Here is a 17,864-nt window from a genome sequence, read left to right as displayed (position 1 = left end):
GTCCTTTTTCATTGCTCGTCTATAGGGTAAAGGGATGGGGGTGCATAATATAGGATTCTGTGGGTTTGAGTATAAACTGGATGACAAAAGAATGCCCCTGGTTGATTCCTTTAAGAATATCCTGTCATGTGTGGATATCTCATGTCCAGAAGTTCCTCATTGCTTGATTATTTGTGCCCCGAACCGTGTTTGGCTTCCTTTTGGACAATAGCACAGACAATGGCAACATAGGACCGTGGAGCTCTTAAGGCCAGATAGCTGAATTGAGTTGGGGTATAACTCAATTTGATTGGACAGAGATGCTGTCTCCCACATTTAGCTGAACCCTGGTCTGAAAACTCTGCTTACTTCTGCATTGGGGGGTTTTAGAGCCTATCCGGCGTACAAAAAAAAACTGCCAATACAGTGTTGAATTCCAATTAGTAGTTCTGGGTAGGTAGAACCCAAAAAGAAAATGCGGGGGTCCAGGGCTTTAGGGAAATGTATTCAAAAGAGTAAGCATGGCTCAGGGTACAAACTTTACCAATTGATTCCAATGTAGTGCAACCACTGAGTCTGCACATTCTTAATTGTCTATTAATGTTGCTCCTGGCACTCATTACTTCCAGTGTCTCAGCCAAATTGAACTTCATTTGCATAAAGTCTTAAGCTATTGAATTATTAGGAAACTCATTTAGATTGTGAGGAGTTATCCTTCGTTTTAGGAAGAAATTAATGTAATCACCACACAAGGATTTGCTGGCTAGATTGACCAGAATTTGTTCGCATTCGCGCTGAAAACACCTTCTTTTGGTTAATATTTTGACCTGATTATGGATTACATTTAGAATTGATGGAACCAGCCACCGGCCTTATTTATGAATAGGACCAGGCAGATGCCACTGATGACGCAGACATTAGTGGTGGAGGGAGTTAGAATCAAATGTATGAGGGTGTAAGGAGCAGAATGTGTTCGCTTTCAATAGAAATTAATTCACTGTGAAGTCAGTGCACGACGTATGCTATGGAGACCTAATTCTGCATAAAGTTCATCAATAGGAAGACTGTGAGGAAGTTTGATTAGAGTTTTTAGACAAAAGCTGTCAAGCGTCTTTAATCGCATACTATGCTTTGTGCCTCATATTCCTGCACCTTAAAGCATCACAGGTAGTATCTTTGCTTTGTACAACTGAAAGATAGAGTTAATAGAATGCATTAATTTATTTGTTTTTTATATCGCGCATAATACCATAGACGAGTTCGGTTTCTAAGCATGGATCCGGGATTCAAACCTCTGTTGCTTTGCGTGGTATTGCTTCCAAGACCAGGCCGTTGCCCCTGTGCTATCCTCCATACAATATCCCACGGATTTCAAAGCAAATCTTCTAACCGCTCTAAGCTGCTGACACACCCTAACTTTTTTTTTTATTCATTTGGGGTTTGCAATTTAACTTGTGATTAATAGTCACACTAAAAATTCATAAGATTGTACTATGTCGAATGTGGTCTGATGACAGTTTCCATATAAATGTATCGCTTGCTGTTTTATGGCCTGGATGAAAGTCATAACCTTAGTTTTAGATGTGCTAATGGATGGGTCATGTTTTAGCTTAGTTATGTAAGGAGTTATGTAGTTGCTGAGGCTCTTTTGGTCCATTTGAAATAGGTCACCAATGGAAATGCAGACGGTACCTGGGTGTCTTTGTGGAGAGAGAAGTTGTGGGAAGTATTGGCAATGGAAAAGGTGTGTGCTTTGGCACATGGTACCTACCAAATATTTTTAAAGTTGCGGTTCCCGTTTCATGACTAGTTGAGGGACAGAGAGCACTACTATTGTAGAACGTCCCTAGTGAATAATTCTGCCATATTGTGAGAGTTTCAGCCCTATCATGCTACTGTATAGTGAGAGAGTTGCCTATGTCACAGTCTTTGTTAAATGTTATTAGTTATATTATACTGTTACACGAAACTGTTATGCTCCCGAAATACAGAATCAGGCCTTATATCAAAAGGTATCTGTAAACTTGTCATGCTAACAAAGGTCATTTGTCATGCTGTGCTGGAGCCTTTACCAATAAAGAAAGTTTACAAAAAAAGATTGTAAAAAAACACACAAAAAACTAAGAATTAGGTAATCTGTATAACCAAGCCGCTGCACGCGTGTCTTATGCAATTGATAGGAATAGGCCTTTGCAGTGATCAGTTCGGAAGAGAGCAGCAAGATCGAGTTTGAACAATGTGGGGCTAATATGCACCCCTTTTGGATCCCACATAGGTCTGTATTAAATCAGTGAGCATGCCGGCAGAAGAAAGTCCCACTTAAACACCCCTAGTATTAGTGTGAATGCAGAAATCATCCTTTGTAGTCCAGAGGGAATACCCCAGGATTGCAATTCCTGCCATAAGTGATCATGTTTCACTGTCTCAGACACGCAGCTGCAATAAACTCAATGTAAATTGACTACATTGTGTATAAATCTGCCATGCCGTTTCCGCAATAGAGGTTAATGCCAACATATTGGTAATGGTGACATATATATGTTCACCAACAAGAAGGACTTGACTGTGGGCGACCAAATACACAGTGCTTTCTGCCATGGCGTGCTTGGGACCAGCCAGCAGCTCACTCTCAGAATGTTTGTACAGTAAGCAAAGAGTAACAGAGGCACGTCATATTAAGTATGCAGGCGTATTGAAGCCTCATACCTTTTCTGGAGCCAAGTCATGTCTTCCCTTCTGGTGGGCATGGTGAATGGGGCAGCCTCTTTTAGATTACATTTCCCTTGATGCATAGAACTACCTTTAATGCCTAGTCTGCTGCTCTCAAAATGCAGACACAATACTCAGTGGCAAGTGCTGGTTTAGGACATGGGTGTAAGACGGACTCTCTACATTTTCTGGAGCCTTTTCACTTCTTGGCTTTTGTTTGGCATGGTGAATGAGGCAGCCTCTTCTGGATTACATTTTCCTTGTTTACACAGAGCTTCTTCTAGCTCTTAGAAGTCTGCTGATCACAAAATGCCGACACAGATACCCAGTGAAATGTCCTGGTTTAGGACACGGGTGTATAAGGGACTCCTTACATTTTCTGGAGCCCAGTCATGCCTTTCCTTTGGTGGGCATGGTGAATGAGGAATCATCCTCTGGAGTACATTTTCCTTGATGCATAGAGCTGATGCTAGCTCCTAGAAGAAGTCTTCTGCTCCAATAATGTTGACACAGATACCCAGTGGAATGTCCAGGTTTAGGACATGGACGCATGAGGGACTCCTTAACTTTCTGGAGACCAGTAGCATCTTCCCTTCCAGAGGACATGGTGAAAGAGGCAGCTCCTTATGGACTATATGCCTCATGGTTGCACAATGCATAGAGCTACTTGCCACAAGCGCTGGCCATTTTGTCATGAGAAAGTATTCAAATACTGCCACGTAGATGCTCCCGGATTAAAATATCCACAGATACATTCACTAAAATGTGTTGTCAAATGCTGCTGCTCCTCAAATGCGAAAGTATTGAAAAAAGAGTCTTTCTATCTGACTCCGTTTTCTTTCCAAAATTGGGGAAAATATTGAAAACAAAAGCAGGACAGCAACAGTGGAGGACCCAGCAGTGCTGTAGACTTGCTTTTAGTTTCATTTCATTCCCCATCTTTGGTGGAGCTGATTATTACATTTCTGCTGCCGTTGCCTGCATTAAAGGTGCTACATAATTCAAACATGTTGGGAGAAGCAGCAGCTAGGTAACAAGGCTGAGGCGGGAGGAGAAGCATAGTGGGGACAGTGAGGGGTCCCAACTGGTGGAAATAACTTGCACAATATGGCTGACACAGAAATATAAGAAATAAAGGCTTCAGTAAATGCTTTCTGTTTCAGAACACAACTGATTGAAAGCAGGGTCAGTCTAATATTTATGCTCAGCCTCTGGCATAGAACTAAAGCTTTCAATTCCTAGATGGGAGATGGAATAGTACACGTATAAAAAACAGAGTGTTTTATTGAAGATATCTACCCATCAGACACAATGTAATGTAATTAAATTGTAATTTGTATAGCAGTTTTCACCATTGGTATGGTCTCAAAGCGATGTAGGTTGAACCCTCTTGGGCCACAGAAGTCCGGGTGTGGGACATTCGTCAGAGAGTTTTAGAATGCGTGTATACATTTTAGCCAATACGAAGGTAGGTAGGGGTGGCCAAGTCCCTGCTAGTCACCTATGTCGGGCAGGCATGTGGGTGGGTGAAGAGAGATAATCTGGATGATATGCAAGAAGACATCATGTACGCAGCTAGACTGAATTTATAGTGTGCGGAATGGGTGCATTCTACTGGAAGGGGGTTTGTGCAGTGTGTCTTAGAGTAGTACATGTAATGGGAGGGTGCTGAGAGGTAGTCTGGACAGTATGTGAGAGCAGGGGAAAACGTTAAGTGTGCAGCAAGGTCGAATTGTTAGTGGGGATAGCTACATTCTAATGACAGAGGTGTTTGTTATTGTGTTTATAGTGCAAGGATGCTTAGAGGTGTTCTGGAGAGTATGCGAGAGCAGAAGAGACCTTTTGTGTGCAGCTCAACCACATTTTATCGTGGGGATAGCTGCATTCTAATGATAGAGGTGTTGTGCCATGTGTCTTAGTGCTTGTGGCAGATTGGTGCTGAGGTAGTCTATAAAGGTATGTGAGAGCAGGAGAGGTATTACGTGTAAAGCTAGATCGAATTTTGTCATGGGGATAGTTGCATTCTAAAGATAGTGGTGCTGTGCAATGTATCTTAGAGTGGTGCATGTAGTGGATGGGTGCAAACATGTGCTCTGAAGAGTGTGCAACGGCAGGAGAGACATTATGTTTGCAACTAGGCCGAATTTCTATCATGGGGGTTAGCTGCTTTCTAATGGCAGAGGTGTTGTACAATGTGTCTTAGGGTAGTGAATGTAGGGTGGGTGCTGAGTTGTGGTCTGTAGAGTATGCAAGAGCAGGAGAGACATGATGTGTGCAACTAGGCCAAATTTCTATCGTGGGGGTTAGCTGCATTCTGAAGGCAGAGGTGTTGTGCATTGTCCTAGGGCAGTGCATGTTATCAGTGGATAGCCATGCCTTTGGTTAGAATCCATAAGCAGTGTGATAGGTATCCATGGGTCCTCGCTTGTTCATTGGTTGCGAAGATGAAGCTGGAATTGACCTCGGCTACATTATGGTCATTAGCTATATAGAATCCTTTTAGTATAATGCAGTGTTGCATACCCTCAGTGATTCATCCAGATGCAAATACTCTGGCAACCCTATACATTCTCTTAATGCCGCACATTGGCCCCCCTCAGTCTCATCCGAGTGCCAAATCCTGACTACCCATAAAAATTCACACAGATGTCATACATAGGAGGCTAACAAACTCATCTCGATGTAATGCATTGGACAGCTTCATAATTCGGCCAAATGCAATGGAAGTAAGTCTTACGTTCTTTGGTGATTGTGAGGGAGATTCTTTCCTGCAGAGTACCTCCTGGTATTAAGTAGATAGCTCAAAGGGGAGGGCAGGGTTAGACAGGGTCAGAGGGGAATAGCCATGTCTCGAGGGTCTCTGGAAGACCATGTGGTCCTCCATGCATCAGATGTTAACCAGCAAAGAGTTCCAGATGGTGGGTGCTTGGATGGAGAAGGTGGTGTCTCCAATTCTAGTTGATTTGAAAGGAGGATCACCAGTAGGAAAGCAGTGCCTGATTGCAGGTTTCTATTGAGGTGGTAGTGGGTGATTTTCTGTTGCAGGTATTTAGGGCCTGTCTTGTCTACGGCTCAGTGAGTGATGTATATGACTTTGAAAGTGACACGTCGTCTGATAGGGAGCCCGTGGATGGTACAGAGGCTGGGGGTGATGAGCAGCCTGGCTGCAGAGTTCCAGATTCTTTGGAGCTTTTGAATTGGTAGACAGGGGCACCCAGTTAGAGAGAGTTAGCATTGTCTAGTCGGGAGAGGAGAATGGGCATGGTTGCTGTCACTCTATGGGGGTAGGAGAGGTAAGGGAAGCTGCGTCTGAGAATGCAGAGGTATAGGTTGCAGGATGTTGACATAGTGTTGATGTGGTGTGATAGAGTTATGTCAGTGTAAATTGTGCAGCCTGGGTTTTTGACTACGATGAATGCAGCGGGGGAGGGGTGGGTTGCGGGAAGAGGGATATCTTTGGAACATTTTGAGTTGCAAGGTGACATGAAATAACTAAAATGAGAATGTTAAAAGATTAGAGGCCTCTATGTTTTTTAGCAGTATAGGAACAGACATAAGTGTAAAGGGTTCTACTACATATCCATGGGTCAATCTGATGAGTCCTTCCTTTACCATACTTGCCAAATTGTTCCTTATGGGAAGTCCCACTGGGAGCTATTGTGGGATACGAATACTGGGTGCAATATGATTGTGCCCCATTTCTTTGATCCATGCAAATAATGTGCATATTGGGTGTACAATGAAATGTTTGAAGGATGTAACCCGTGTGTCACTGATTGACCACAAACCTACATATTCCCAGTTACAGGTGTGCGTATGAATAATGATGGTGAGATCGCCAGATAATCAATGAAAGCAAACTAGCAATGTAACCACACCCTAATGTGACAGCTACAGTCAAACAATCTTTCCATAGACATTCACTATTACAGGCCAAGCTACCTTTGGGTAGACTGCTTGTATTTTAATCCAAAATTGTAACATACCTGAGTGCATTTGATAATTTAGGATCATATTCTTGATAGTCCCACATGTTCAATAAACGACAAGTTACATCTACATGACCCTAGCAGACGACACATGTCTTAGAGTCATTATTCACCAACAACGCTTCATTGGGAACACAGACACTGTTTAGTTTATGTTTATATTGACGATCACTGCCATGCCAATAAGCATTCATGTTTGAAAATGTCTTGAGAATGTGGAACCCCGGGATGCAATGTTTATGGGCAAAACAGGATATATGTTCTGTGATGGGCATTTGGGGTGCAGAGCCTGAGAAGGGAGGATGTGCTGTGGATCATTATGGATGTACCTAATCCATTTCACTTAAACCTTAGCTGCAGTGACCTCTCATCCTTATAATAATGGCTACGAGCTGTGCGACCCCCAGCCAGCTGATCAGCTTCTCCTGTAAACGGCTTGGCTGCTTTTGTCCCGGTGTCTTTCTGTGGCTCCCCTGCAGTGTGGGTGCCAGAGGGGAATCTGTAACACTGAAGAGGGCCATTTTGGAGTGTGTGCCGGTGGGCGCTGTCCGAGCTGGGGACCTGGGGTGGCAGCATGATGTCTGCGAGTGTTGCCTGTTCGCCCTTCTCCAGTGAACAGCTATTACTGTTTGTTCGCTGGTGTAGCTGCCCTACGGTTCAGCAGTGTTCAGCTCCAGTGCGGGTGCAAAGGAGGTGCAGCACCCTTACAAGAGTCCCTGTGTTGAGGACAACAACTCACACTGTCCCGTTCAAGACCCTGTGGAGGATAGCGTGGCTCATGCTTACATGGATTCACACGGCAACTGAAGCCTATAGCGTATCATCGAATTGACCTAGAATAAAGGAACCTGAAGCATGCAGCCATTTCAGATTGGACAACACTGTGCTTGGATGGTGAACGTGAAGGTCAAGTTGAGCCATGCAAGAAGGATTTTCCCCATTATATTCATGCCGCTTGTGGAGCTTCCTTCTCGAATGACAGGAAGCTGCCATTGCTCATGCACATATTGGGCTATGAAGGACACCGTGTTTGTGAGACACTTCCCGATTTGGATCCTCTGAGTAGTAGTGATGCAACAAATGAGCTGGAGATGGCTCTTTGTAAGTTAGACAAACACTTTTATCCCAAGACAAGAACAATCCTTGAATGTTATAATTTTGGAATTCGCATACAGGAAAATGGCAAGACTGTGGAGGAGTATGGCACGTCTTTGCGTCATTTAGCACTTATTTGTACGTTTGGATGAACATATTCAGGACAAATTTATGATCCACTGCAGCAATAGCAGCAAATGGTAAGAACTTTGGCTAAAAGATTAACCAAGCATTTGAGGTGTTGGACATTGCCAAACAAGTACAACATTCTATGGCTTGTGTGGCAAAACTGGCCAAGTCTGAGAACAAAGAAGCCAAAGCTGAAGTTGTAAAGGTTAGGCAGGAGAAGAAGATAAAAGAAGGGAAAGGTAGTGGCCAGAGCAAAGGATCATGGATGAAGAGGTGGAGAATGTATATGCTTTTGCTGTGCCAGTGGATCACACTTTGCTGCATCCCCAGTCTGTCCAGGGTGGAAGGCTTTGTGTTAAAAATGCAAGAAGAAGGGGCACTTTGCCAGTTGTTGCAAGAATTTCCAGAGGAAAGTTTTCTATGTAACTGAGGAAGAACAGGGTTCTTCTGAAGAAGATGGTGACTGTCATGTTGAAACTATTACTGTGAATGTGATACATGGTATGGATGAGGAGGAATGTGAGAGTGCTTATGCCGTGGTTCAAGTGAATGGAAAGGCAGTGTCCATGATGGTGGATTCAGGGGCAACAACTAGGTTGATGTCAAGAGTTGTATGCAAATGAGTTGTGGGGGTGAAGTAAGTGAGCTGTTATGTCGAGAGGTGAACCCCTGGTGGGTATAACCTTGACAACATTTAATTGCAGGGGATTTTAATACCCTGTTGGACTTTAAGGGCAGGTCTGCTCAAGTGAAGGTGTATGTGACAAGGAAGGGTGCCACTCTACTAGGGTGGCGTGAGTAAAAAAAGTTGGGAGAGATTAGATCCAAATGAGACTGGGCAAGTTATGCAGGTGTATGGGTCTGTTTGTGAAAAATATAGGAAGGTGTTCAAAGAAGATGTTGGGAGAGTTAAGTGTAAGGAACACAAAATCAATTTTAAGAAAGGTTGCGAACCCGTGGCAGCAAAGCTGTGGCCAGTTCCCTTAGCATTGAGGGACGTGTAAAAAAAGGAGTTGGAGAAGTTGCATAACATGGGCGTGATTGAGAGAGCTGGTGGTGTGCAGTGGATTTCACCATTCGTGGTGGTGAAGAAGCTATCAGGAGAGCTTTGCTTATGTGTGGATCTATGAGAATTAAATACGTGTGTTGTCGTGGAAAGGCACACCTTGCCTAAGATGAATGAGATGTTTGCTTTGATAGGTGGTGAAAAGGTTTTCTCAAATCTGCCTCAGCGTATCATCAAATAGAGTTGGAGAGGGAAAGCAGAAAATGTACTGCATTTATAAGTCATGAAGGGATTTTTCAGTTTAGGAGAATGCCATTTGGGCTGGTATCGGCATCATTGGTATTTCAGAAGATGATGGACACGTTGTTTAAGAGGATTGATGGAGTATTTTGTTCCCAAGCTGATGTGTTGATATTTGGACGAAATGAAAAAGAACATGATGTTACCCTAGAATGAGTTCTAGAGGTCTTGGAGAGGAGGGACATCACTTTGAGAAAAGAGAAATGCGTGTTTGGAAAAGAGAAGGTGGAGTACTTCTGGCATGAGATTTCAGGGTTGGGAGTAAGACCAAAGAGTGAAATGGTGGATGTGATAAAGAAGGTAGGAGTACCTAAATTCAAAGGGGAGCTACGTTCCTTGTTGGGTATGGTTGAGTTTTATCAGAAATGTTTTCAGAAATCTGTAGACAAAGTGAAGGAAATGAGAAAATGACTTGAAAGGGAGAGGAATTTTTTTGAATGAATTGGGTGAAAAGGAATTTTCAAAGATGAAGGAAGAGATTGACCTGGCTAGTGTATTGGAACGTTTTGCCATACTGAAGTGAAGTGGCATTACTGAGGATGTGAGTGACAATGGCATTGGTGCTGTTCTGTCGCAGGTAAATGGAGAGGGCTGCAAAGAAATTGTTGCACATGCATCAAGGGTGTTGCGGGCCCTGAGAAAAATTATTCAGTATTGGAGAAAGAGGCTTGTAGAAAATGCTTCTAATTTGGTATGGGGTGCAGAGTTCATAATCAGAACAAAACATAAACCACAGAAGAATATTTTCAAAACCATGGGTTTGAGCAAAGTTTCCATGGAGGTTATTTCTGGTCATGAAAATGTGCTGGATGATCATTTATCAAGACTGGGAGGTCAAAGAGAGAGGAGTAAGTGGGGGGGGGGTGATTTCAGATATAGTTTATGTTAACCAATGATGAAGTGTTGTTCCGTGTTATGGGTTATGGGGAGACAGTGTGGGCAGGTAAAACGAGATTAGCAAAAGAAAAAAGGGTCTTTGGGAGGGTTGTGAGGAGTTGAGTATGGTGGGGACATTGTTGTACCATAGGGAGTGTGTAGTTGTTCCCCAATATATATGCAATAAAATTGTTGATATGACGCATACGGGTCATTTAGCAGTGTCTCATACTAAAGCTGTTTTAAGGAGTGAGTACTTGGGGCTGGGATTTGACAGGGATGTGAAGTGAAGGTTGACTGATTGTGTGGAGTGTGGATGGATGGGTAAAGGGGAGTGTGCGGGTGTGCAGCCCCTGGTGAAGGTGGAGGTTCCTAAGAAGGTGTGAGAAGACTTGACAATGGATGTGCTACGGCCGATTGAGATGGGAGTTGAACAGGGAAAGTTCATTATCGTTTTAGAGGACTTGTTCATGTGGACAGGGTATAAAGTTGTCAGAGAGGCTATGGGTGAAGCTGTGGTGGAATGTGTGCAGGGGAAGGTTTGCCTAAATGTGTTCTAATGGATAATTGGACACATTACGCAGATTGATATTTTGAGGCTTATATGAGGAGGAGTGGTATTGTGCATAAGAAGACATGCTAGATCATCCCAAAAGTAATTGTATGGGCGACAGAACAAATAGGTGCATTATGGAGGCCATTCGCATGGCTGGTGTGTGTGGCGAGGATAAGAAAGTTCTGCTTCAAGAGAGGATGTATGCTCTATGGATGCCTCCACATGGAGTTACAGGTATTAGCCCATTCAAAATGATGACAGGGCAAAAGGCCAAAACTAAAGTGGTTCCTCACTGTTTGGGATGGGTGAGAGAGACGGATTGTGCTGTACAGATATTGCGGGGGACTTTGGACAAGAAGAAGGATGAATGGCTTTTGAATGAGAATCAGAAGAGGCGAGGAAAGAAGGTGGTGGTGCAGAGACTGGGTAAGGATCAAGAAGGGTGCGGTAAGAAGGAAAGGAGAGCCATTGTATTCTGAGCCGGTGCGGATGGACAGAGTGATGGATGTTTCATGTTGAGGTAGCAGGAAGGAGGATGAGTTGAAAGAACTAAAAATATATGTTTTAAAGTGTCCTGAGAATGGGGAACCCCAGGATGGAATGTTTATTGAGAAAACAGGCTGTGTGTTCTGTGAAGGGCTGTTGGAATGTGAAGCCTGAGAAGGGAAGATGTGCTGGAGGTTGTTACAGATATGCTTAATACATTCCAGTTAAACCTTACCTGGAGTGCCCTGTCATCCTTATATTAATTCATAATTTAGAAACAACTAGTGGATATATGTATACGTATACTAGCTGTTGCCCGTGGTTTCAGTGGCGTGGACTCTTCCAAAAGAATGAATAAGTATCTTATTGATTACGGCAGACATGCTGTTCTTTGGCGTTAAAATGGCATGCTCGCATAACCATTCTGTACATGTCTCCATTCGATTTATTATGTCAGGGTACATTTTGGATGTGAGGTCTGCTAGGTAATTGCAGACTGTGCCTAGGTCGGAAGGGATGACAATTTTGCTCTCAAATACGGGATAGTGTTGGTTACCAATTTTAAGATGCAGTTCGGAAACGTACTTTATAATGAAGATTTAAAATGTGAATTTTTACTTTTCAAACATCTTGGGTTTGTAAGATGTGTGAATCCTTCAAAATAATTCACCCCCGTTTTCCATCACCCTTAACTAGATTTTTGGCAAATGGTAAAACATGTATTTCTCTATTTTTTAAGTTGAATCTAAATAACAATTTTCACGTCTGTAACATCTCCGGTTTTTGAGAAATAGGTATCCTCATAAGAAAATTCACCCCTCCCCCCATTTCACCCCCTCAGGGACGGAATTTCCAGAAATACTTCCTTAGTATTGGATGCCTACGTCATGAAATTAATGTACCTTCCAAATTTCACATTCCTAGGTTAAACAGTTTAAGCTGGGCTTTGATGAGTCATTCAACAGTTTACCCACGCCTTTTCACCCCTCTAGGGATGAAATGTCCAAAAATCTTTCCTTAGTGGGTGCCTACGTCATTAAAAAATTGCACCTTCCAAATATCACGTTCCTAGGTTAAATGGTCTGAGCAAGGTGTTGATGATTCAGTCAGTCCAACTGTCAGTCAGGACCTCTTCTTTTATATATATCGATATCTATTTCATTAAAGTTCAACCTTATTAATACACAGAATCTGGATACTGTAAACCTCATATTATGCGTAATCATGACCGAATTGTATTTTGTATTCCATGTATGTTCCTTGGTACATTGCGTTATTGTGTTCAGTTTACATATGTAAGGCAGTGGTAGCAAGAATCATCTAGTTTATCATGATTTTGCCTGGCAGAATAGCCCATTCATTCAAATAATTTATCTATCATTTCAGATTCCACACATTTTACTGTCATTCTAAGCACACGCTTACTCAGCACGGCACCAGGCAAATCTGCATATTCTTCTGCAGAGGTACTCAGCAGCACAACCTTAGTTCCAGGAACAGTCTCATCAGCCACTGGAAATATGGAAACAATCAGCACCACAACACATGCTTCTTCAGGCACTGCCATCAATGTGACAGAGCCTTATGCAGAGACTGCCACACACTCTTCCTTCCAGTCCACCACAGCAGCACTTCCGACTAGTGTAATGGAAGAGACAACTGAACTAATGACTGATACTACCAGGTCAACAAAGAACTCTGTGACAGAAAGTGTAACCAAGAGAAATGAAGAAACATCCATTAGGATAACTGCATCTCAAAAAACGATTTCAAATACCGAGTCCGGTGGTCAACAATCTTCTCCATTCACAGAGGAAATAAGCACAGTTTATGAAAATACAGGTGAAACATCTGTCCCTGAACCGCACATTTCCTCATCATCATTCTCAACAATGCAATCTACAACTGCACAATCCAGTACTGTTCCGGGGATCACTGAACAGGAGGTTAGCTCAGTTTCATCATCAGAATCACCATCTAGCAAAGCTTTGACTACAATACAAACACATTCTAAGACTACCACCCTTTCATCCAGTACACTTTTATTGACAACTGACCAGGAGACCTCAGAGAGTACCTCGCCTTCATCAATGGAAAAGAGTCACCATACTACTGAAAATAACCCATCTGAAACTACAGAGCAGCCCTCACCAGAGACCACCCTTCATTCTACAGAATCAATGGCAGAAACAACAATAAACACTCAATCCTTTACTGATAATGTCACACCAAGTTCCAGAGCTGACATTACAACATACTCTGCAACAAGTTCTCCCAATGGAATAAGTAAATCAGAGACCATCTCAGTGACACTGCTGAGTACAACCTCTGAAGCCCTGACAGCTTTGAAAAGCTCTTCTTTCCATTCCACAATAGCAGCACTTGAGACTAGTGCAATGGAAGCGACAACTGATCTAATCACCGATATTACCGGGTCGACTGAAAACAATATGACTGAAAATACCACCAAATTAAATGAAGTAAGTTCTGTCAAAACTGCAGCTCAAATAACAATGTCGAATTCAGAGACCAGTGATCACACCTCTGCTCAAACAGAAGCAATAAGTACAAGTATTCAAAGTACAGCTCAAACCTCAGCCTCTAAGGCATCCATTTCCTTAGCATCTTTCTCATCAATACAGCCAACAACTGCTGAGTCCAGTACTGTTTCCCGGATCACTGAACAGGAGGTTAGCTCAGTTTCACCACCAGAATCACCATCTAGCAAAGCTTTGACTACTGTAAAAACAAATTCCGGGACTACCACTCTTTCATCCAGTTCAAGTACACTTTTATTGACAACTGACCAGGAGACCTCAGAAAGTACCTTGCCTTCTTCATCAATGGGAAGAAATCACCAAACTACTGAAAATAACCCATCGGAAACTACAGAGCAGCCATCACCAGGAACCACTCTTCATTCAACAGAACCAATGGCAGAAACTACAATAAACATTCAATCCAGTACTGATAATGCCAGACCAAGTGCCACCCCTGACTTTACATCGTACCCGGCAACAGGTACTTCCAGTGAAATAAGTACATCGAAGACCATCTCAGTGACACTGCTGAGCACAAACTCTGAAGCCTCAACAGCTTTGAAAAGCTCTTCTTTGCATTCCACAATAGCAGAACGTGAGACTAGTGCAATGGAAGAGACAACTGATCTAATGACCGATATTACCGGGTCCACTGAGAACTCTGTGACTGAAACTACCACCAAACTAAATGAAGTAAGTTCTGTCACAACTGCAGCTCAAATAACAATGTCGAATTCAGAGACCAGTGATCACACCTCTGTTCAAACAAAAGAAATAAGTACAAGTATTAAAAGTACTACTCAAACCTCAGCCTCTAAGGCATCCATTTCCTTAGCGTCTTTCTCATCAATACAGCCAACAACTGCAGAGTCCAGGACTGTGTCCCGGATCACTGAACAGGAGGTTAGCTCACTTCCATCATCAGAACCATCATTCAGCAGAGCTTCAATTGCAACACACAAAAATACAGAGAGTGCTATTCTTTCATCCATTACACGTCCACTTGTATTGACAACTGAACAGGAGACGTCAGAAATCTCTTCACTAACTCAACCAAGTGAAAATACCTTAAGTTCAACCGAAGACAATAATGGATCTCAAACAGCTGAGCTGCCATCATCTGGAACCACATTTCATACAACTGAATCTAAAGCAGAAGCTACAACACACATTACATCCAGCAGTGATCAAACCAAACCAAGTGCAACATCTGACATTATGGTCTACTCTACTACACTTAACTCTGATGAAATGAGTACTTTGGAGGCGATCTCAGTATCAATGCACAACACAACTGTCAAGTCATCAACAGTTTCAGGTAGCACTTTTCCCCAGTCCACAAAAGCCGCTCGTGAAACAAGTTCAAATGAAGAGACAACTAAACTCATGTCAAGTACTGCTAGTCCTATTGACCGCACTAAATCCGAGAATACAGACAGTACAACCTCAGACAGTTCTTTCAGCACACCATCATCCCATGAAACGATTTCAAATACTAAAACTAGTGATCAGACATCTTCTTTCCATAAAGAATTAAGTACAGATGTCAAAATGACAGCTGAAACAACTGTCCCTCGAAGAACCGTTACCTCATCTGCCTTTGTATCAATGGCGTCAACAATTGTAGAGTTCAGTAATGTTCCCGGGAGCACTGCAGAGGTTAGCTCAGTTCCTTTATCAGAATCAACATTCAGTAAATCTTCAACTGCAATAACCACACATACAGAGAGTGCTACTCTTTCATCCATTACACATCCAGTTGTATTGACAACTGTACAGGAGACGTCAGAAATCTCTTCACAGCCTCCATCAAGTAAAAATAGCTTACGTACAACCGAAGATAATAACCGATCTGCAACAGCTGAGCTGCCATCATCTGGAACCACATTTCATACAACTGAATCTAAAGTAGAAAATACATCAGACATTATTTTCAGTAGTGATCAAACCACACCAAGTGAAAATTCAGGCATTACAATCCACTCAGCAACTGTTAGCTCTAATGAAATGAGCACATTGGAGATGGTCTCAGTGTCAATGCAGCACACAGCCATCAAATCATCAACAGTTCCTCAAGGCACTTTTTCCCAGTCCACAAATGCAGATCATGGAACAAGCAAAAATGAAGAGACAACTAAACTCATTTCAAATGCTGCCAGTCCTTTTGACAGCACTAAGTCTGAGAGAACAGACAGTAAAACTTCAGAAAGTTCTATCAGTACACCCTCATCCCAAGAAACTACTTTAAATACTGAAACTAGTGATCAGACATCTTCTCTCACTGAAGAATTAAGTACTGTTGTTAAAAGTACAGCTGAAACAACTGCCCCTGGAATAACCATTACCTCATCTGACTTTGTATCAATGCAGTCAACAATTGTAGAGTCCAGTACTGTTCCCGGGAGCACTGCACAGGAAGTTAGCTCACCTCCATCATCAGAATCAACATTCAGTAAAACTTCAACTGCAATAACCATGCACACAGAGAGTGCTACTCTTTCACCCATTACAAATCCAATTGTATTGACAACTGAACAGGAGATGCCAGAAATCTCTTCACAACCTCCATCAAGTGAAAATACCTCACGTACAACCGAAGATAATAACCGATCTGAAACAGCTGAGCTGCCATCACCTGGCACCACATTTCACACAACCGATTCTAAAGCAGAAACTACAACAAACGTTCTGTTCAGTAGTTATCAAACCACACCAAGTCCAACCTTAGACATTACAACCCACTCAGCAACAGTTACTTCTAATGAAATGAGCACATTGGAGACGGTCTCAGTGTCAATGCAGAGCACAACCATTGAATCAACAGTTTCTGGAAGCACTCTTTCCCAATCCACCAAGGCAGCAAATGAAACAAGTGCAACTGAAGAGACATCCACACTAATTTCTAGTGCTGCTAGTCCTATGGACAGCACCATGTCTGAGAGTACAGACAGTGAAACTTCAGAAAGTTCTATCAGCACACCATCATCCCAAGAAACTACTTTAAATACTGAAACTAGTGATCAGACATCTTCTCTCACTGAAGAATTAAGTACTGTTGTTAAAAGTACAGCTGAAACAACTGCCCCTGGAACAACCATTACCTCATCTGACTTTGTATCAATGCAGTCAACAATTGTAGAGTCCAGTACTGTTCCCAGGAGAACTGCACAGGAAGTTAGCTCAGCTCCTTTATCAGAATCAACATTCAGTAAACCTTCAACTGCAATAACCACACATACAGAGAGTGCTACTCTTTCATCCATTACACATCCAGTTTTATTGACAACTGAACAGAAGACGTCAGAAATCTCTTCACAACCTCCATCAAGTGAAAATAGCTTACATACAACCGAAGATAATAACCGATCTGCAACAGCTGTGCTGCCATCACCTGGAACCACATTTCACACAACCGATTCTAAAGCAGAAACTACAACAAACGTTCTGTTCAGTAGTGATCAAACAACACCAAGTCCAACCTTAGACATTACAACCCACTCAGCAACAGTTACTTCTAATGAAATGAGCACATTGGAGACGGTCTCAGTGTCGATGCAGAGCACAACCATTGAATCAACAGTTTCTGCAAGCACTCTTTCCCAATCCACCAAGGCAGCAAATGAAACAAGTGCAACTGAAGAGACATCCAAACTAATTTCTAGTGCTGCTAGTCCTACTGACAACACTAAGACTGAGTTTGCAGCCAGTGAAACTTCAAATCGTTTATCAACCTCTATTCCTGAGAGACCAACTACTGCCACAGAGGAGTCAATTTCCACAACAAGGAATACTCCATTTGGGACAACCATGCCATCCTCAACGAGTATGCCAGGTAAATTAGCAATTGTTAACATGTCATCCCGCTCAATAATTCCTTCACTGACAATGCATTTTAATGCATGTGATAGCATAATGCCTACTTATTACATGTATTCGCAAAGCCTATAGGAGTGGCTTTTTTAATTTACTCAGGACTCAGTAAAGCCCTAATGGGAAAAAGTGTTACCCTTTAAATATTCAAAGCCAGTCCCTTTGTCTTTTCCAGTGCTTGTTTCTTCTTGTCATCAAAGGGCCATTTACTGCATCCTTGACCTCTTCCTGACCATTTGTTTCCTGCATATGAACAGGTCACCACCTTCATATATTGCCATGTCGCAACCAATATTTCTCACAAGCTGAGCAGTATTGAGTCTACTCAT

The 17,864-nt window shown here is 42.5% G+C and overlaps 2 protein-coding genes across 2 annotated transcripts in view; both read left to right on the top strand.

Moving 5' to 3' along the window:
• The window catches only part of LOC138525808 (serine-rich adhesin for platelets-like), a 351,204-nt gene that overhangs the window by 148,708 nt on the left and 184,632 nt on the right, over positions 1-17,864 (top strand). The window lies entirely within an intron of this gene.
• The window catches only part of LOC138526553 (pneumococcal serine-rich repeat protein-like), a 64,837-nt gene that overhangs the window by 23,492 nt on the left and 23,481 nt on the right, over positions 1-17,864 (top strand). The window contains exon 3 of the mRNA XM_069637345.1: positions 12,512-17,497. Coding sequence (XP_069493446.1) covers positions 12,512-17,497 — 4,986 coding nt within the window. The remainder of the gene's footprint in view (positions 1-12,511; positions 17,498-17,864) is intronic.

Source organism: Ambystoma mexicanum, chromosome 7p (genome assembly GCF_040938575.1).
Source record: "Ambystoma mexicanum isolate Mex_15411 chromosome 7p, UKY_AmexF1_1, whole genome shotgun sequence".
Lineage (NCBI taxonomy): Eukaryota > Metazoa > Chordata > Amphibia > Caudata > Ambystomatidae > Ambystoma > Ambystoma mexicanum.
The sequence above is the reverse complement of the archived record's forward strand: the minus strand, read 5'-3'. Positions and strand labels throughout refer to the sequence as shown.